The 21,988-nt window shown below is 32.5% G+C and overlaps 1 protein-coding gene across 1 annotated transcript in view; it reads right to left on the reverse strand.

Moving 5' to 3' along the window:
• The window catches only part of LOC133188313 (RIMS-binding protein 2-like), a 58,938-nt gene that overhangs the window by 11,623 nt on the left and 25,327 nt on the right, over positions 1 to 21,988 (reverse strand). The window contains exons 8-20 of the mRNA XM_061323684.1: positions 10,785 to 10,907; positions 8,928 to 9,032; positions 7,039 to 7,089; positions 6,141 to 6,393; positions 5,925 to 6,023; positions 4,882 to 5,037; positions 4,147 to 4,190; positions 3,216 to 3,395; positions 2,816 to 2,891; positions 2,335 to 2,460; positions 1,426 to 1,614; positions 992 to 1,185; positions 271 to 349 (exon numbers count right to left, since the gene is read on the reverse strand). Of these exons, the coding sequence (XP_061179668.1) occupies positions 271 to 349; positions 992 to 1,185; positions 1,426 to 1,614; positions 2,335 to 2,460; positions 2,816 to 2,891; positions 3,216 to 3,395; positions 4,147 to 4,190; positions 4,882 to 5,037; positions 5,925 to 6,023; positions 6,141 to 6,393; positions 7,039 to 7,089; positions 8,928 to 9,032; positions 10,785 to 10,907 (1,675 nt within the window). The remainder of the gene's footprint in view (positions 1 to 270; positions 350 to 991; positions 1,186 to 1,425; positions 1,615 to 2,334; positions 2,461 to 2,815; positions 2,892 to 3,215; positions 3,396 to 4,146; positions 4,191 to 4,881; positions 5,038 to 5,924; positions 6,024 to 6,140; positions 6,394 to 7,038; positions 7,090 to 8,927; positions 9,033 to 10,784; positions 10,908 to 21,988) is intronic.

The following is a 21,988-nucleotide window of genomic DNA, read 5'->3' on the forward strand; positions in this document are numbered from 1 at the left end:
GTGAAATTTTTCTGTTACTTTCTTAGAAGAAAATAGAAGCCAAAGCCTTCAAAAATATCACCATTACTGCATCAGAAATTGCTGATGGACAGAGAAGCTTTATTTCATTAAGAAGTTTGAAGTTGATTTCCATGATATTAAAAAAAGTCCACGTGAAAGGTTAATTATGCCAATAAAATGAATACGAATTATATAAAAGAAAACTTGCTGTGCTATAGTGCACGTCCTTGACTAGCTGTACATGGGTATATATTGGGTAATTAGACTGACCTTTGCCCACCAGCATGGTACACTGACTGTCAGCTGACTGGCCCATGTTTGAGTTACATCGTACACTGACTCTATGGACCTGTAACAAAATATCAGAATATTCATTCAAATTAAACTATGAGAACAGTGATACGAAAATGAGATACGAAATTTCAATAAATGCCCTACTTTAAGAAACATTTCTATTCTTCATTGGCCTCAGATGATTTTAACAAATTTAATAACAGAAATTTTGGAATTTTCTATGCACCCTGGGTGCTTCATGGGTCAAATACAGTACCTCTAAACATACACACTCAAAAAAAAAATCAACAGAATGAACCAATTCATTCATCTTTATCTTCTCTGTTTTCAGGACATATAAAGAACAAATTACAAATAAAACAAGAGATGTTTGTGAAACACTTCTGCCCCCCCCCCCCCCCCCCCCGACATACATTATAGGGTGCACAAGCCTTAAGGTTTATAACTCTGTCAAAAATTGCTTGATCATACCCAAAACAGAACTTGACCTAGATATTCTTATAATAAATCTGTATATTAAATTTCATTTCAGTATGTGCAATCTCTGCAAAGAAAATGAACAGAAACTGTTGGTGAACCAACAGACAGACAGACAGACCTACCAGCAAAGCAATATGCCCTCCCTTCTTTGAAGGAGGGCATAAAAATTGTAAAGTCGTACAACAGAATTGTGTCATTATGTGAAACATTAATTCACCTCCTTTGAATCTACATTCTCCAGTAATGCTTTCGTTCTCTCATTTTTGCGCACCAGGGATTTGAACACTCCATCAACATAAACATGATATGACTTGACATCCAGTTTGTTGTGGTCAAGTGGTGGTTTCCAGCTGATAACAATACTGTTGGTCAACTGTCTGTCCAGGGTCAGCTCTCTGGGACAAGGCAACACTATAATAAATAAAATTCTTGAAAAATCTCCTCTCATTTTGTAATTGCATGTATTTTAGTTTGATTTTTCTACCTCCATCCAATCTTTTGGTTGAAAATTGGCAATAATCCACGTAATTTATTTGATTAATACTTCACAGAAATCTAACAATAAAAGTCTTATTAGAATATAAACTATATTGAAAAAAAAAAACATTTCCTGGAAATATTAATATCCAATGATTGTAAATCTTCACTCACTTGAATCTGATGGCTGACTCTGTACCCTTATAGAGGTCAAGGCTTTACTACTGTCTAAGAGGTCAAGGTCATCTACATCACTACCATGGTCACTAGCTGGACGGCTGTTTGAACGACTGCTGCTTTGGTTTATTTGTGGGTAAAGTTTGTCAGATGCAGGTTTCAGATCTGCTGATTTTCGTCTGGAGTCTGATGAAAAAAAAATAAAATAAAATATGATTTTCAGTCAGATTCTACAATGGTTTAAAGCACAAAAGCCATTAATTTTTCATCTCCTTAATGACTGCTATTCAGAGGCAAATCTGCAGAATTATACTTGAGAAGTCTAGTGTAGTTGTCAACTACATTGTACTTAAAATTAAAATCAATAAACTTAATATATTGATAGCATAGATTTGTTTGAACTAATTTCTTCAGAACAAAAATGATTGATTCACTTGAAAAAAGAAGGAAACCTTTCCTTTACGTTATCGACATACTTATTCCATACAGCCAATCTAAAATAAGGCATTAAAATTCATACCATCTCTCTACTGTGCAGTAAATAAATCAAACCCAGTAAGGAATATTGTTACACAGTCTTTACCAGCCTTTAGACAACAATTACACATATATTTCAAGGTCCAACCTAGGAGGTGACTGAGATTTTGAATCCTTACCAGATTTTGAACAAGGAGAGAATTCTCTGCATTAATTACAAGTCTAATATTTTTTTCATTCACTATTGTAAGTTCATCTTACTAAAAAGAATTAAGAGAGGAAATGAAATAATACTCCCCATATAGCCATTTTTCTGCAGCAGTTTAAAAATCTCAGCAAAAGTCAAATCTACATGAAGTGTATCTTTGGGCTATAAAAATGAGTGAAGCAACACATCAGGTAAATATAACAATTTAAACATGTCCTCACCCTTAGCTCCGACGTCCTCACTGCTATCATAGTCCAGGTCCTGTTGTATGCTGTTACCAATGATACTGTCGTCATCATGATGATTAGCATCTGACATGGCAGCATGAAATTCAGCAAGATCTTCATCTGTAATTATTTTTTAAAACATTGTATTTACATGCCAGAATGTATGGCTTAGTGGTATAAAAGATAAGGCTGGCTAACAAGAGGTAATCAGTTCAAATTCTTGTGTGCAGGTGTTCAATAAAGCAGGTGTTTTTCAAGCAAATTATTCTATATCACGGATGTTTCAACCACCCTGGTTGTGAATGAGTACACACTTTTTCTGGGATGTTAACTTGTAATTTAAAAATTGGACCGACATTTAAAGATGAGGGATCTATGTTCATGACCCACTTAAAACAGTTTAAATTTGGTTTCAAACTCATCCTTCATTTGAAATCTAGATACTATAGACTCAATAATAATCTATATAATATACCTGATACTTTTTCTATGAAGTTTGAAGGCACAAGTCCTCTTTTACCATTCAGAAGTTCCCCATCATAGAAACCATCCTGTATAAAATTGAAGATCAAGGTTAAGAGCCAATACTCCCAACAGGAAAACAAGTCATAACAAGATACTGAAGTCCAAGGATAAACCAATGTCTTAATTTTCATGATTTTAGGTCACATCATGTGTAAGATATGATTCAAACACATTTCCTCTATTTCAATGGTACATAATGTGAATCTCCTATTCCACAATGTTCATACATACAATGAAATTATTTTCATCATTGAAAAGTTAAGCTGATGTTTTTTTGGGGTTTGTTTGTTTGTTTGTTGTTGTTTTTTTTTTTTTTTTTATTTTTTAAATATTTCTAATTGTCTGCCAACCTCATCCATTTCTCCATAGACCAGAACATAGTCGCCAGCACTGATTGGAAGTTCCGCATCTGGATTCTCATTGGGTGAATACTGGATCGGGTCGTAGGAGTATTTAGCCTGGAACACTTGAATGGGACCTTTCTTTGCAAGGATGGACAAGCGGTTGTCATCTACGGCATTTATTTGCATCTGAGAAGAAAATAGACAATCAATTAGCTTATTTATTGAAAGAAAAATATATCTATCAGAAAAATTAGCTCTTTCATAATTCTTGTAAATTATAGTTGGATTGATTATAATTACTGATCAGCAAAGTATGATGTAAAATGATGAATGAAAATCCACTGAATTCATGACAATGCCCTTGTTTTACTGTATCTGTCAAAATCATGCCTCTTCAAGTCAACATGAGCCAAAATGGAAAATTAACCATTGTTTTCTGCCATTTATCGGTCATTAAACTATTTTCAACACCATATTTTAACCATGCTTGTACATGAATACACCCAAAGGATTTCTCCCATTAAATTTTATTGATTTTTCCCTTAATAACTTCAGAAATGTAGCTAAACTTGTTGCTGGGATGTAAACACACTTCTTACTATATGAAAGTTGCTAGATATTGATAGACTCAAAGAATTTTCATCATTGTTAATTACATCAAATAAAAACAGTCACAACAATCCTAGTTTTATGGCAAATTTAGGGAAATGGTTATCGCATAAAAATGGCAACAAATTCTTCTCACACCAATTCATGGAGCCAAATTGGCAAAGTGTGAGGTCTATTTTCAGTTCTCCATTCCTATCATTTATACAATGAAATTTCAGTATTTTATGTGTCTAATAACACCTTGAAACAAATATATTGCTAACACTGCCAAAATTAATATGTACTGTAATGAGATGATGCCAAATAGACAAAAGTTATCTGCCCTTACCTTTTGCTCCTTCTGACTATCCATCCCCGAGTCTTCCCCTCGATCTGAAAAAAGACAACAGCATCCAGTAAAAAGCCACTGAAAAAAGTTCAGCTCTCGGTCCACCATCATACAAACTGTCAAATTACGTTTCTGCAGTCTATTGATACAGTGTAATAGTGGTGATTTTAATGTGCAGAAATTTGTAATAACCTTAATGGATGTATAAAACTTTCCCTATCTCTTTATCTTACCCATGAGATGTATATGTTTAGTGGAGACCATGAAATATAATATTAAATTCCATACAGTTAGTTTATTTCAGAGGTTGTTTAGTAATATGTTAGTAGGAATTAAGTTAATGTCATTCACAGCAAAGGAATAATGATCAGTACAAATGTGGTACATATAGGTAACAGTAAAAACATTAGGACAGCTCTCGAAAGAATGACAATCTTTTACGATTTGTCTATATTTCTGCGGACAAGAAATTTCAAGAAATCTCTCCACTGCAATGATATTTCGGATAAATCTAACAGAGATGGAGGTTATGTGGATCAATCCCAAGATAAATACACTGAAAAAAAAATGTCGCCACCAGTGCAAAAATTAGAAATAAAAGCGATTATGCTAATACTACCACAACAATTAATAAAAGCTGTCATGTGGTTACCAAAAGCAAAAACAAAAAAGAAATAAATAAAGGGACCAAAAAAAAAAAAAAAAAAACATAAACAAAACAAATGGGCCAATCACCTTCACATAAATTATCCTCTTCAGAATCTGAAGCTTCCAGCTCTTTTAATTTTTTGGCAATTTCGTAAAGTTCTGGGTCTTCAAATTCCCCTGGGGGTTTGGCTTGGTCAGGGGACGGATTATTTGAATTGTCTAAATCTTCATCATCAGCAAAACCTATGTACAGAATTTACAAACTACAATTTTGTTAAATTTGTGTTTAATTCTAAATCTTCAACTGATCTTATATACCTCTGGCTATTAATACACCCCCACCCCCAAATTTTGGCTTTTTTTTCAAATTACAGTATCATTTCAAATGGACTTTTAAAGTACATGTACTCCATATGTATTAATGTTTTAATCCAATCTTATTCTGAAAGTTAAGACAAAATCAGAAATATTAGAAGAAGGTATGATTAATAACAGATTTTTTGGGTATGTGTCTTGGATTCCAAAAATGAATGTTTAGTTAAGATCATGATTGTGTGAAAATCATTAAAGGTGTAGAATGAGGACAACTGAACATAAAAGCCAGGCTCCCAATGAATATTAAGATAAAAGATGATGGGGTACCAATTAAGGACCATGCACTGACTATATCCAAAGGCAAGATAGGTCATATACTAAATGGGAATCAATAATGATTTGAACACAGATTAAAATAACAATCATATGCAGAGTGTATAGTAATTGCATATATTGTACAGAGGTTATATTGTGTATTTTTCTGATTAAGAATTTCCAGTTCTAGTGAGTTGCATATACACTTATCATAAAGCATTGCAGATACCAAGCCATTTAATTAATCATGAGATAAAAACACATCAGACTGATGTATCCTTATCAATAGCCATATATCTGGCCTCTGACATAAAACAATAATCGCTGTCATTCATTGTAATAACGTTAAAAGGTTAGCCAATATTTTGATAGCAACAACAGTAGATAAAAGCCTGATAATGACAATTAATTGTAGAATTTCCATATAGGCCCAGAAACAATCATTATACTAGGTAATCCAGGCCTCATCAGAAGTTATGATGTAGGGACAGTTTTAATACCTGTGTCTAGAGACTTGGTGGAGTCCACCTGAATATTATCATTTCCTGGAAACCTACTCGATTCTGTCAAAGGCCCTGCATTTGATTGCTGGAAGTTCTCTAAATATAGAAATTGACATATCATTAAATTGTTTGTGCATTTAAATTTAATGTCAATTATCTATTTTTAAAAATAACTTATTAATAAAGTTTTTTTTTTGATCATGAAATACTGACCTTTAACTTGAAAATGATTAGAAACTAAGGAACTCTTTTGATTGGATGAATCTTTGTGATTGGATGGACTGTGATTGGCTGGATAAGATGGGCTGTGATTGGCTAAGTCTTTATAATGAGATGGACTATGATTGGGTGGGTGTTTGAAGTTGTTTTTGCCAGCTGCTGATCTTAGTGTTGTCAGTTCTTGTGTCAGTTCCTGATGTCTCTCATCCTGTTCATGACACTTTTGCTGAAGTTCAGTAACACGACTCTGCAAGTTCAAGTTAAAGGTTATTTGCTATATATCAAACCTATCTTAGACTACCAAATACAGAGGGGCAAGTTTAAAGGTAGCATTGAAAACAGATACAGTAAAACATGCTTATAATGAATTGACACTTACAGCGAAGTGATTCTCAATCCCTGTGGCTTTAGAAAATATTGCGTTATCTTAATGGATACAATTAATACTTTTATAACGAAGCAAAATTGTCTGTCCCTGGCACTTCATTATAAGTGTGTTTTGCTGTATGTAGAATATCACTGCTCTCTATTTGTGACTTTACTGTACTGAATAAGTATATAGTATTCTAAGCCACTTTATATATAATTCCAATCAAGTTACCTCTTTATCATATCAAAATTGCAATATTTTGTGTCAGTAAGTCAACCACAATGAAATTTGTTTGAATGCAGCAGTATAAAAGTAATATTTATTGACCAGAAGAATATGACACCTAGATACATAATTAATGCAAAGTAAATCACCCATCTCAAACACTCTGAGAAAACTATAATTACCACAATTTAAACAGTTGCTTTCATCCCTGTGTAAAACACATTCATGAAGAAGATGAAAAGAGTGTTAACCAGACTCATGAATATTTATGAAATTTAAGAGAAGTTTATTGATTACCTTTAGAGAGTGCAGGGCTTTATCATATTCCTCTTTGGCATCCTGTTGAGCCTGAAATAAAGAAGAAATCAGATGAAATTACCACTTTCATCCAAGCAATCTTAATTCCTGGCTTCTTGGCCACTAATGACATTCAAACATTAAACATAAATTGGTCATACTAGTAACCTGCAGAGAAAAAGCTTAATCGTTAGTATAGCAAATTGTAATTTCATAAACCAAACACTGACAATTAAGCTGGTTATTTATTATTCATGAAATCTAGGAAAAATGTGTATTGAGCTATCTGAAACCTGCTAGCAGTTTAATTTGGTGTAAAATTTATGAAGTGACATTATGAAATAAACTCTATAGCTTGTTGTTTTTAAATATAAAAATCAAATATTTTCATATCTTTTATAAAAATCTTAAGAAATATATGGCATAAGATGATCAAAATGCATAATGAAGCATTACTTAGTACTCAAGTGGTGATAATGTAATTGTTGTTGCATTGTATTACATGTTATATGTAATGAATAAAGTTGCTTGCACTTGTCATTTAATTGCTGTAGAATTGTATTACATACCTGTTGTAATGACTGGATTGGGTTACATTTGTCATGTAATTGCTGTAGTGTTGTATTACATACCTGCTGTAATGACTGGATTTGGTTACTTTTATCATGTTATTTTTGTAGTGTTGAATTACATACCTGCTGTAATGACTGGATTTGGTTACTTCTGTCATGTAACTACTGTAGTGTTGTATTACATACCTGCTGTAATGACTGGATTTGGTTACTTTTGTAATGTTATTTTTGTAGTGTTGAATTACATACCTGCTGTAATGACTGGATTTGGTTACTTTTATCATGTAATTGCTGTAGTGTTGTATTACATAACTGTTGTAATGATGTTATTTGGTTACTTTTGTATTGTTATTTTTGTAGTGTTGAATTACATACCTGCTGTAATGACTGGATTTGGTTACTTTTATCATGTAATTGCTGTAGTGTTGTATTACATAACTGTTGTAATGATGCTATTTGGTTACATTTGTCATGTAATTGCTGTAGTGTTGTATTACATACCTGCTGTAATGACTGGATTTGGTTACTTTTATCATGTAATTGCTGTAGTGTTGTATTACATAACTGTTGTAATGATGTTATTTGGTTACTTTTGTCATGTAATTGCTGGAGTGTTGTATTACATACCTGCTGTAATGACTGGATTTGTTACTTTTATCATGTAATTGCTGTAGTGTTGTATTACAAACCTGCTGTAATGACTGGATTTGGTTACTTTTATCATGTAATTGCTGTAGTGTTGAATTACATACCTGCTGTAATGACTGGATTTGGTTACTTTTGTCATGTAACTACTGTAGTGTTGTATTACATATCTGCTGAAATGACTGGATTTGGTTACTTTTGTCGTTATTGCTGTAGTGTTGTATTACATACCTGCTGTAATGACTGGATTTGGTTACTTTTATCATGTAATTGCTGTAGTGTTGTATTACATAACTGTTGTAATGATGTTATTTGGTTACTTTTGTCATGTAATTGCTGTAGTGTTGTATTACATACCTGCTGTAATGACTGGATTTGGTTACTTTTATCATGTTATTTTTGTAGTGTTGAATTACATACCTGCTGTAATGACTGGATTTGGTTACTTCTGTCATGTAACTACTGTAGTGTTGTATTACATACCTGCTGTAATGACTGGATTTGGTTACTTTTGTAATGTTATTTTTGTAGTGTTGAATTACATACCTGCTGTAATGACTGGATTTGGTTACTTTTATCATGTAATTGCTGTAGTGTTGTATTACATAACTGTTGTAATGATGTTATTTGGTTACTTTTGTCATGTAATTGCTGTAGTGTTGTATTACATACCTGCTGTAATGACTGGATTTGGTTACTTTTATCATGTAATTGCTGTAGTGTTGACTGATGCTCATTCTCTAGTTCCTGCAGACGATCTGCAGATTCCTTTAGATTCTGAGAAATGAAAAGAATTCCAATTTATTAACTCTAGAATTAAATCAAAGATTCAGACAATGGGGAATTACGAGACACATGCTGACAATGGCCAATATTTCCGGCTGGAATATCAAAGCAAGGTATCGGAAAGCATAAGGATCAATGGAGCACTTTTAAGGAGTTTTCAATGAACGATAATTACAACTAAAGGTACAGACGATCTGCTCATGTGTAAATAGCCTCAAGTAATGGCAGCATACATTCTCCTCCCTTAGGAATGGCTGACATCATATGGAGCCCAAATTTAGCAATATATTTCTTTTCTTTATTGTGTGTTTCTATTTGTGGAATTCCATACATGATAAATACATTTTGGGAAGACATTTTTTTTTCTAATTTGAGTGTGATAATTTTAATTGATTTATAGGTATTTATGCACAATAGAAGTAAACACAAGAGTGCATTCCAAGTTTAGATGAATTCCTCAATCTGAATCCAATTTCTATACACAATATCAGTAGCTCTAGTCCAGTGATTGAATTCTGACACAGTTTATCTACCAATACTTCTTCCTTATCTTTCCTCATAAACATTCTCTATATATGCTTTAATCAATATTACAATGATTATTCTATAACTTAGGCACTTGTGTGTCAATATACCATAAAAAACAGTTGCTTTTTCTATCTCTGTATGTTGAACAATATTTCCTCTATTCTATCATTTCTGTGTGAAGTGTCCATTTTGTTAAGATTAGGGGGTATTTGTGCTCAGATTTGGAGAAGAAGAATATAACAAGTGATCTACATGCAAGTCTTCTTCCAAGGATTTGTAACCTATGAATATGTAAAAGTAAAGAAAGATTCAAATCAAGGAAGTAAAATACACAGAAACCCATTAAAGAGGCTTTGGAGAAAACCTAGACTGCTGAAAATACCAGAGGTCTGCGGGCATTTTTGACGACCTACTGGATAAATGCTAAGCCATAATAAAAACTTGTCTAGAGGTTTTTTTGATTCCCTAGTGGATAAATGGATAAATCTATGCCATGATAAATTGTGTCTCTAGGAAAAATAGCTTTCCAATTATTTTTATATAATTGATCACAATTTCTGTTTTATATTTATCAAAAGTAATTGCTGTGGAGTCAGTATGGCACCTGGTCTATATTTAGAATGGTTTATACATGAAAAACAGAGAATCGAAGGGAAAAAAAGTTAATTTTGTGCTATTGACATTATCTTTTAAAAGAACAAAACTTTCCTGATCTTTAATACTTCAGAGTAGCTTGTTTTATTTGACTATAAAGCAATCAAAACATTTTTGTTGTCATTTTATATACTGTAAAATCAATTATTTTCATGGGGTCAAATTTTCCTGGTTTGAGGAAAATATATTGGTTCATGGGGATTTGATTTTGTAGATGAATAAGTGCATAGCTGTTATTTATTTTGAAATTTTACATTTTGTGGAAGACATGAATTCGTAGGTATCCTCATACCATGAAAACAACAAAAATTAAACCCTACAAAAATTAGTGATTTCACTGTATCCTGAATACTGGATATTATTAATAATCAAGTAAACTGTTTGTCTAATTTAGACACATTTGGCTGTTTAGACTAACCCCCACCCAATCCAATCCATTAACAAAATCATAAAAATACACCACTTGCTGCAGTTCACAAATTTTCTCCCCAATCACATAAAAGATCTTAAAATTATAAACTGATTATATACTAAAATTGAAAGTTCCAAAGTTTTACTTACTTTGATGGTTTCCTCAAGGTTTCCTACTTTGACCTGGAGGGTGCTTCGCTCGTGTCTGGCTTGGTCACATTCATGCTGGGCTTCAGAAAGATTTAGCCGTAAAATGTTACACTCCTCACTAACCTAAAAAGACATAAAAACAGGATGTACACTCTCAATAATGAAGACCTGTATTTAAAAACAAAATGTATCATATAAATTTTTTCTTTCTTTCTTTCAATATGGGAATTTCCAATTTCAGTCATGATCTGCAAAAAAAGTCGTTTTTGACAAAATGTGGAACCTCCATAAAGAAAAGTCTTATATCTTATCCTAGTCAATTAATTCACTTCTATTCATCATGCCATTTATTACTCTATTATGCTACTGTAATCACATTAGCTTAAGAGTTGGATTCAATGTTAGACATGGTCTTTTTGCCCCCCCCCCCCCCCAGCAAGATTAATTTAAAATATATTAGAAAAAGTTAGGTTATTTTTTTCATCTACCCTGAAATCCTCAGCATTAATTCCATCCTATTTTGGCACCAATTAAATTAACATTTAGTCAGACTTGGAAGTAATTGTTTTTCAATGAATCATGGTGATTAACAAATTGCTAAAAAGAAAAAAAAAACTTAGATGTCAAAAAATGTTCCAGAACGGACTTTTGTGGTGTTTGAATTTCAACTGCTCCTAAAGTTTTAAACAATTTTAAACAATTCACATAAATTTACTTCATTAGAATCTATTCTACACAGGTTGAGATTATATACAGAATATACACTTGTCTCCCAACTGAATCCTCTTGGAGTGGAGTGTTTACAAAATTTAAATAATCTGCCCTGAAACAATTGTCCTTCATTATAATGCCACTCACATTAATACTGTTGTTAAGATATGGCAAAAGAAAAGTCTCACTACGCTGGGGTCCACTAGTTCTTGTACAGGAACACATCTGTCCCATTATAATTATTTCACAACAATTTCGAAAGTAAAATAATGTGTCAAGTAACACCTCCAATCATTGTGGCACAACAGCAACAAATTGTTGACAAATTCCATTTGACCCCTGGCATTCCAATCTGGCCAAGCAATGTCTAGTTATCTCCATTTAGAGTAAATAAATTCAATGAGAGAGTCTGATGCCACCTATTATACACACATCCAAGTTTGCCACCAAACTGTGAAAATCAGATCTTCCTCTCTGTTGTATGTGAATGAAAATCAGTCCTCTACAACATGTCACAGGTGGTTGTCACCTGACCTCATTTTTCTCATTAGAAAGCATTAATTAATAATAAATGCCAATTCAATAAATAATTTTCATTTTCAGTACATATACACAGTTAATAACTATAATTTCCAATAGAATGTTTAAGTAGGGAGGGAGAATTGAACATGAATAAACTGAGCTGCAAACTTTTTGTTCCCAAAAAAATCAATTTGATGTCATCTGTCTTCAAAGACCTTTGCATCACCAAACAACATGGTAAAGTGTGCCAACGACATCCTCAACCCGGTGTTACAAAGAACTCCAGAAAGAATTCTAATGGTTTTCAATCAATACCGATAATTGTTAAAATAATGGCTCCCTTTAATAATAACCATATTATTTAGGTGTTCAGCGATTCAAATGCTGATTTTTCTTTCAGGTCACCTGGGACAAAAAAACCTGGTGGTGAAAATGGGGGGGCAATTACTTGTCGCAGTTATATTACCAATTGCATATAGAGACCTAGAAAAGAGACATTAAAGCAACTGCATCACAAACAAATGCAAACAGTTTGATATGATTCATGTCTAATTACAATTAACCAGGTGCCTAGTGAGATGGATCAATAATTCCCACCACTCCAACATAATAACTAGAGGTGTAAGTGCATTAATCTGTGGTAATATGCCACATTTATCACTTAGAGCCATTTTAGGCAACAGACTTACATGATAGTAAATATCAATTTTCCCATTACACAATGCAACCCCTACGGTATTTTACAAATAGTTTTCAACTGCTTGACTGTCGGTAGTTTAATGAAATACAGTCGATAATTCCGCCCTAACTTTTACTTGTGGTGCCATCTTATTGGAGTTCAATAAATAATCAATTTTCATTCTTGAAGCAATGTCACTATGTTTACAATGCATATATGCAATTAACTTTTGCATTTATGAGATGTGTATCTGTTTCAAAGCAATATTTTTGTCATAAAAGTACCGTACTACAAGTTTACATTTACTAAGTCATTTCTTGGATTCTTTCATCAACAGGAAAGTGTTTATGAATCAATTAAGACTCCATCACAAACAGTTGTAATTTACATGCAATTCCTTTGACCTTAAAAACCCTGCAGACAAATGAAATGCTCAACATATTCCTTGCAGTTCTTATCATAAATAAATCAATGAAAATAGGAAGAAAACAAACCCAAAATAATTAACTAAATTGACTAACTCTCCAGTACTTGAGGGAACTTTGATAAGATTTGTTTCAATGATTTGAACAATATATTTTTATTGTATCACAAAAGGACTGGATACAAGTTCAATCCTTTCCTTGTAAAAATTATTACAATGATTGTCAAAATTTTTTTTTTATACAATTACAGTAAAATACAGTTACAGCAAACGTGCTTCTAATGAATATACACTCATGGCAAAATGATTTTCATTTCCTGTAGTTTTAAAATTTATAATGAACTTATTGGATATTACGTCAATTATGTTTATAATGAATCAAAATTGCTGGTCCCTGGCAATTCACTTTGAAAATAAAATGCTTACAACAGTTGTCAAACAAACAAGTTTGCACATATGAAGCTGATTCTGAATAAAAAACCAGTCTGCTATATGAAGTTCAATGATTTGTCAAGGTCTTAACATCAGTAATCATCCTGGTACAGCAATTAGAAGAAATAGTGATTATATCTATTTTATGAAGACTGACCATTAAGTATAAGATGTTTGGGGCAACACTATATGGGATGTAAAACCCTCACTTATATCTGCATCTTTATGATTTAAAGGCAGACTAGCAACTCTGAAACTGTTTATCATTATTAGTTATTAACAAGGAATATACATCAATGACATACCGTAAAACATTCTCATAACAAAGTGCCAGGGATGGACTATTTTGCTTCTTTATGAACATAATTTATTGTATCTGCATGTTAAGTTCACAATATATTTTAAAGTCACAGGGAATGAAAATCACTTTGTTGTAAGTGTCAATATACTATAAGCATGTTTTATTGTATCAGTTTTTGTCTATCGTAACTGTTTATATGGATATATAGTACAGACAAACCTCATCATCTCAAACTTGGGACCAATAAAAAACTTCAAGTTATCTGAGGGTTCGAGATATCGAGGGTAAAATACTTAAGAAATACATTTTTAGGATTTCCAAATCACTTCGACATGTCCATGGTATTCGAGATATCCAATTGTTCGAGATACCAAAGTTCAACCGTATTACTATTAACAAAAAGTTATTTCAAGCAACTAAAATCAAATTACATGTACATTCAAAGGATTTTTTGATAATAATAATCATTCCTCAATGAAATTATTAAAAATATCAGAAAGAAAACAAAAATTGAAAAGAGAATCAAAAGTATTTCTTGCTCAAAGACATCAGGTCCCAGCTATAACAATTAATCTATAAGCACACTGATAGTTGACAATAGGCAAACACGGCATTGATGATATTCTTGCCTGATGGGAAATGTTCCTAATGATATACAGCTTTAAAGTCCCTAGTCTCCGTTTGTACCAAAGAGATTCAGAAATCATTGCCTGTACCTATTCTATCAATTTATCATTCCATCGATGACTTCAGAATTATGCGAAGAGTCTACCTGGGTATTTTGTGTGAAGTTTGTAAATCATTCCCACATGGAGACATAGATCTAAATTATGTTTCAGAGATTCTTCCACTTTTAATTAAATTGTAAGTTTTGGATAAGTGTACACCCTATAACTGCCACTTGCAGATGGCAGACATGCTGTACATACGTTAAAATCAATGAAGCTTTGGTGACATCTATATGCATGCTTACATTGAACCAAGTACTTTCTGATATTAGTTGAAGCAAAGGCATATACTGCAAAGCAGGAAATGTTTAGTACATTGAAAGGGTTTCAAAATTTTTCAATACATACTTATGATAAAAGATATAATTAAACCTTAATAAATATGATCTGACAAGCTGCAACCTACCATGACTGAATAAAAAAGTCTCTATCTCAGATACTGTAGTTCCATAGTTAGAGGAGAAAATACAAATTGAGATGAAGTCAAACAGACACAGTGTGACAAATCTATGCTCATGGACATCTCCCCTAGAGGTTACAACTCATGTGGTCTAGACAAATAAGTTCTATTTCTGTTCATATACAAGTCGGCAATATGATTATTTGTATCAACAATTTTGCAACAACATTAAAACATGGAAACCGTCATCCATAATGAATGCGTTTCAGTCCTCCGGGGATTATTATATCTCGATACAAGAAAAATGTAATATCCTCTATCATTAGAAGATTTAAAATTCAGAAAAGCAGAACAACTTATTTTCAGTTGAAATGATGAATATTTGATACCAAACCTTTCCAGCTCTCTGGATGTGCTTAAATGGAAAAGCATTAAATGTCAGAAATAAAATTGCTGCCAAAAAGGACTTTTTGTTGGTAAAGTTATTTTGCTGAAGATCGAATCTAAGCAATATTAAAAACATGAAAAAGTTTCGAGTCTGAGCATGAGCAATGCTTGACAATTAACTCCTGCATTTAACAGAGTAAAAGCTTTTTGTTGCTTATAAATCCACTCAAGGCCCGGCTGGCCTTTAGATTACTTGCCAACATGCAACTCATAGAGATGGACATAATAATTTTATTTACAACAAACTTCATGTAAATTAATATGGGACACTACAAAATACTTCAATTAAGGATTATTTATATCTGTATTATAGGTACTGCATGCGGACTCAGCAAAGGATTAAGGGAAAGGCAACTATATATAAGCTCACTTTTCAGCCTCACATAACTAACGAACTATACTATAAATGTACATAAATTAGCACACTCAAATTTAGCATGATCTTCCTTATTAACTGATTAGCATAATGATAAATTAGCACATTTGGGGCCAAGCTTCGAAATATTTCTGATTTAATCGTATATTAATGTGTACTTGAATTAGCGGCGAAGAAGCAGTAAAAAGCACTAAATATACCCCAGAATAAGTATGTTTATAGTAACATCCACAACTGAAGTTCAGGAGACATCTGTCATGTTTCCTCACAGAAATTTTCTTGGAATTTTGATGAAATTTGAGACACTGACCTTGTGCAACAAACAGGTGATAAAATGTGATTAACTCATGTTCATAAATTTAGGATTTCTAATTTTCCATCTGAAGTGTACAAAAAGGTGTTTCATGGCAATTTTAGTTAGTACATGGCTGAGGGTGTCATAATTACGACATCATAAATACCATACCATTAATTGCTTTGAAATTTTCTCAAGCTGAAACAAATCTGACAAGTTAGAATTGGCCGTCAGCAAACAAGATGTCGCTCCTATGATTAGGAAAATGTTAAAACTTCAGTTTCTTTTTTGAAAATGGTTAGAATTGTCCCTTCTTTAAGAGCATTTGATACAAAATGTAATCTTTGGTATGCTGGTTGTTTGTTTGCTTTTTGTCTGTTCAAGAATATTTCACTCATGTAAGGAAGACACCAGCTGCCAGTGAAGGCTGCAAAATTAGACCTGTACTCGGCATTCAGGGCCACTGAGCAATGTTTTCATGTCAGTATCTAATGCAACAATTAGTACCTCGTTTTATATGATCTCAGGACCAGTTAGGCCATCCTTAAAAAAATGATTGTTTGGAATTGCCGCCTGGGAGGTTTCAGACCCAGGAGGGAGGGAGAGAAATTATTTTTTTCTTTTTTCAAAATTAAAGTTAAATTAAAAATTTGATGATAAAAATCTCAGTAAGGAATGAACACATTACTTTCTGCCTTTTTGTAAAGGGTATCTCCCATCAACCGGGAACCCAGTTTTAATTAGATCCGACACTTATTAAGTGATTGGGTGGCACATGTGGTAATTAACCTGCCAAGAATTGATTGAATAAAAAAAACTTCTTATTTTTGGGCAACAAAATTTTTCAAGGAGAGGTCATTTCAATGAAGTGGGAGGCAATTCCAAACAAACAATAATTTTATTCAGTAGTAAAAGAGACATAACTTTATAAATAATCCTCTTTTTTTAAAGTTCCTTTAGTATATCTGACAATTTCATCATGACACAATATACAATATTTAGGGGGAAACTGTCCTTCATGACCAAATGGATACAGTTTGAATCCATGTTGAGGTCTGTATAGATATTGAAAATAATAAACATGGCTGCTTGAATGAGACCTTGACAACCAGGATGTATTATAACAGTTGGTGTTTACAGTAAAACCTATAACTGCAAGGACAAGTCCTTGGCTAAGTTCAATACATACACCATCATTATGAGCAGCTATCAAAAGAGAATAAATTTACAAAGTACGGTAATGAAAGCTGATCAGAAATGAAGGCCATAAAAGTAGGTACTGTCACTACTGTGTTTGAAAGCAAAACAATTCTCCTAACCATCTTTACAATACTGAAATTTTAAACTTCAGACCTCTAAGACTTCAAGGGAAAAGAGTCAAATTATTCAAAGTTAAATGAAACATATTAAATTTTCAGAAAGTGTTAATTATTTGTAAATAATAATGTTGCTAAAATTTTAGATTTGAAACCATTTGACCTTGTACCTCTACAAAAAGTCAAGGAGATTTGTAAGTTAAACAGTAATTAAGAAACACTGATACAAAAGTATTGAAAATCCTTTAAAATGATGTATAAATATCTATGCTGATTTCTTTTTTTCTGTTGGAAATTTATTTCTTTCATTATAAAGGTGTAATTTAGATATTACCCATGCATACTCGGTATGTCATTTGATGTCAGGTGATCTTATTATGAAGGTATAACCTAGGTATTTACAGGCTTGATTATTACTGACAAAAAAAAAAGAAGAAAAAAATTGGCGAATGTGAAAAATATTGAAAAATATTCATTTGTGTCTATTTACCTTAAATTTAAAATCCTGGAAATTGCACCAAACCACTTTGATGATTTTCAACATTTCGACATGGAGGTGCAAGACAAACAAATGCCTAGTTGTGTCTGCCCGATCAGAGGCTGACGAACTCATCCCCGAGTGATATGTGACACTTTTTGGACACTACCTTGTTACTTCCATCAATAATGGAGGGCCAACTTTCACATATATCAACACCTTCAGATGCATTCTGTCATAACATACACTTCAAAAAGACGATCAATTCTTCCCAAGGCATATTGGCTGAATTCAACTCTGCGTTCTTTCCACAATGTTAACTTTGATTTTTTTCCCTTTCACTTGCAATAAATTCATCATCTGTTTCGACAGCAGACGTAATTTGAGGGAGCACATACCTACAGGGTTGCAACTGCCTGCATGATCAATTTTTACATCTCTATCATGATTAAAATATCATAAAGCTCTCTTCCATTAGTTACGTAAATGTTTATGAGGGTTGAACCCTGTCAGCTAATAAACAACTTGAGCTTATTAATCCACTTTGTCACAATACAGGGAAACAGCTAGAGGCCATCAGGACAAGGTAAATATGGACCCAAATATTGGAGATACAAGGATAACGTTCCTGACGATGTAATCAATACGCATCCGAACAATACACATCAATTTCCCTTTCTCAAAAATTTCCTCCTAATCATTTCTTAATTTCCTACATTATGGTAACAGTCATTTTCTCAGGGAAAAAGAGAAATGGAGACATTGAAGAAATCCATGAAGACATGACCATCAAACAGTCGCCAACGTACAGACTTTTCTCGTCAAAAGAGCCGCAAGAAATGTTGTATATATGAAGTGAAAAACCAATTATATTGCCTATATTGTCTGTTGAGTGTTTAATATGATCTTCACTCCCACTGCGATTTCTAGCGGACACAATATCCACACCAGATCGCCAACTAACCACCTCGTGAACACAATTCAGTCAGCCATCATTACCAAATGATCCTGTGCCACCTGAGGTCGTGCCATACTTAAGTCTTTTAAAGTGTTCAGTGCCCTGTCAACTGTTGTTCAAAAGCAAACATCCAAAGGACAGTGATCGTTAATGCAAAGGATTCTAAAAGAAACCTGCATGTAATCAGTGAGCTAAATCTCCCATAATAAGCTTTTAATATGAGGTTCTTTTTCCAGCTTTAATTCACCTTTTATGAAGCAAATATGCAATGCCACAGGGAAATTTCTATTTGAATGAATAAACTCTGTGTCCGCATTATCACTGATATAGCGATGATCTTTGAGCAGTGTCGCTATCAAGATATTGGTGTTCAATAATCCTAAGATTATTGCATTCATAGCATGTTTTAAAATAGAAAACTCACCTTCTTTGGTAAAATATTAAAATCTTTGAAAGAGTTTATCAAGACAAGCATAGTGCTTTAGAACTTATAAACATCTGTAGAGGTAACTTATCACAACTGCAACCAATTTTTAGAAAAATCGTAAGCAATTCAGAGGATTTCTTGCCTCATATACTAGGACTAATATAGTCTAATGAAGGCATCATAGAGAAAAAAAATAGCAACTCCAAATGATATATGCCAAGATTAATTAAGTATCTCTTTGCAATTTTATTTTTTTTTCTTTCATAAATATAAACCCCATTTCAAAAAAGACTAATCGTCAGAAAAAAATACAGTTTACTGTTATGAAAAAGCGAAACCTTTAAGACTTCCAGTATAGTAAAAATGGGTTTACACAAATCTTTAAGCACAAACCAAAGCTGATTTTCTTCATCCATACTTTGATCATTATAACCAGCTACTAATTTTGTTATACACTGTACAGGGCTACTTGGTGACAAAATGTGACTTCATTTACATGGTGTACTAAGTATAAGCAAGTTTTCTATAAGCACGTTTTAGAATATGACAGAAAAAAATCTTCTTTTTTTTTAAGGAAAGATGATACAAACAAAAATATGGATGCCTGGATTAGTATATATTTTTTGACCTACTTTGGTTGTAAATGATGCAAGTAATAAATTTCTAAAATATTAACAAATTCTAAACTTTCTAAGATGCTCAAAATTCTACCTTTCTGCAACTTAGTTATCCTTATTAATCTATTAATACAAATTTTTGTCACTTGAAATTCCATTATTGTGAAAATTTGAATAAAAAATTAAAATCTGAGCGGTTAAACTTATTCATTATACTCATATAAATATTGCTTGGGTTGTTATTTTTAGGATTTTTGATTTAAAATTCCATTGTATCATCTGTCCTTAAAGGGTTTTAATGAAAACAATTCATACTGAATTCAGAATGAAACACAATATCCAAAATGAATATAAAATTATACCATGATTATGATTTTTCACTTCCTCTAATTATCTCAAATTAATGCACAACAATGCAAGAAAGAAATATTAAATAAATATAGCTATGCTACAAATTATTCTATAAATTAATTTTTATCCATGTTCATTTTTTAGAAACTCATTACTTCCAACAATAAAAATTCAGAAACAATATTGTATTACAACTATGAACAGAAAACTAAATGGCTCCCCTACGGATTGAATTTCTCAACTACACTGAATTATATATGTACATAGGTACAAACTGCATCATCTATTTTAACCCTCAAATGAGACATTAATTCAATATGGATGGTTTCCTTTTGCAATTTAGTTGTAATTCTGTGATAATTACCACATTCCCAAGCAGATAACCAAGCAAAAATAGAGAAAAAGAAAACTTCAAATGCATGCATGCATTGAACAGGATCGAATTTTGGACCGTCTAAGGTCTAAATGTAAATCTAAAAACAGAGTCATTATTTACATACTTGGACAGCTTGATTGGATTAGGGTGAATTCAACATTCATCAGATACATACCATAGGACAGTTACAAAATTCACAAATCAGAGCAAAAAATGTTAAAGATGATCAACATTATGAGAAATTTTAATACAATATTTATAATTCACATGTGCTGAAATTTTCAAAGGCAAATCATTTCAATGGACATATTAGGTTGAGAGTTTCGGTTGAAACCAATATCAAAGGGAATTCCCATGGAAGTGATGTCACTGATGTGATAAAATACAACTGTAATTTAATACATTTTTATCAATGCAATATGCTTTTATGATTTTGGGTCTTTATGTCTAGAAAAGGGCCTACTGCAAAAAGTGCCCCAATTTTACCATGAATTTCACACAATTTTATCTTGCATTTGTAGTGGTATAAATAACATGGTATTGCCAAGTAGTCTATAGTACTGCCTGAATATTAGGTTATTCATTTTAAAATATTTCCTTCCATCATTAAACTAAATTTCATAATTCTTAATTATACATTGCTATTAAACAACGAATGCCAAAGACCAATACTGCATCAAAGAGCATAGTTTACTTTTGTATGGCATTTTACAAAAGTTATGTAAGTACAATTTATACTGCATACTCACTACAATTTAGTTTTCAATCATGGCCAACTACAATTTATTTGATGCAAGTGTTTTTACTTACTAGATATACATTTCATAATGAAGTCAACCTGCTCACAAACAGAGAGATGTGATTTTATTATTCACAATGATTAATGAATGATTACCCTTATAGTACTGATGAACTCAATTCCTTAAAGTGACACTATCCCTAGAGCCTCTTTACCTATGACCAAAGGTTCACCAACAGTGCATAGACCTACGGCCTTAATGTCTGCAAAAGTTACTCTAATATTCTGTTTGTAATCTAATTGTATTCATATCTAACATTAGCCACAAATGCGATCTATGGCAATCTGCATTTCTTTTGAGACATCAATGAATGGCATTTAAGATCTGTGTGGACTTATTAGACTGTTCAATGGGCATTGTCCTGTACTGTAAACTAAGCTAATTTTTTTCTTTTTCGAAAGTAAAACCATTCAGTTAGTTAACACTGAAAATGAAGTCCCCTACCAATGAAATAAACTGAAACACAGAAATTCATGTTTGAAAGTACTCAAGAAAAAAACTATTCCCGAATATCACCCCCAACAAACCACTGCTTTTGTGTATCTGCTCTTAACTTATCTGAAAAC

The sequence above is a fragment of the Saccostrea echinata genome, unplaced genomic scaffold, assembly GCF_033153115.1.
Source record: "Saccostrea echinata isolate AGI-Se365-2 ecotype Australia unplaced genomic scaffold, CSIRO_AGI_Sech_v1 ptg000016l, whole genome shotgun sequence".
Classification (NCBI taxonomy): domain Eukaryota; kingdom Metazoa; phylum Mollusca; class Bivalvia; order Ostreida; family Ostreidae; genus Saccostrea; species Saccostrea echinata.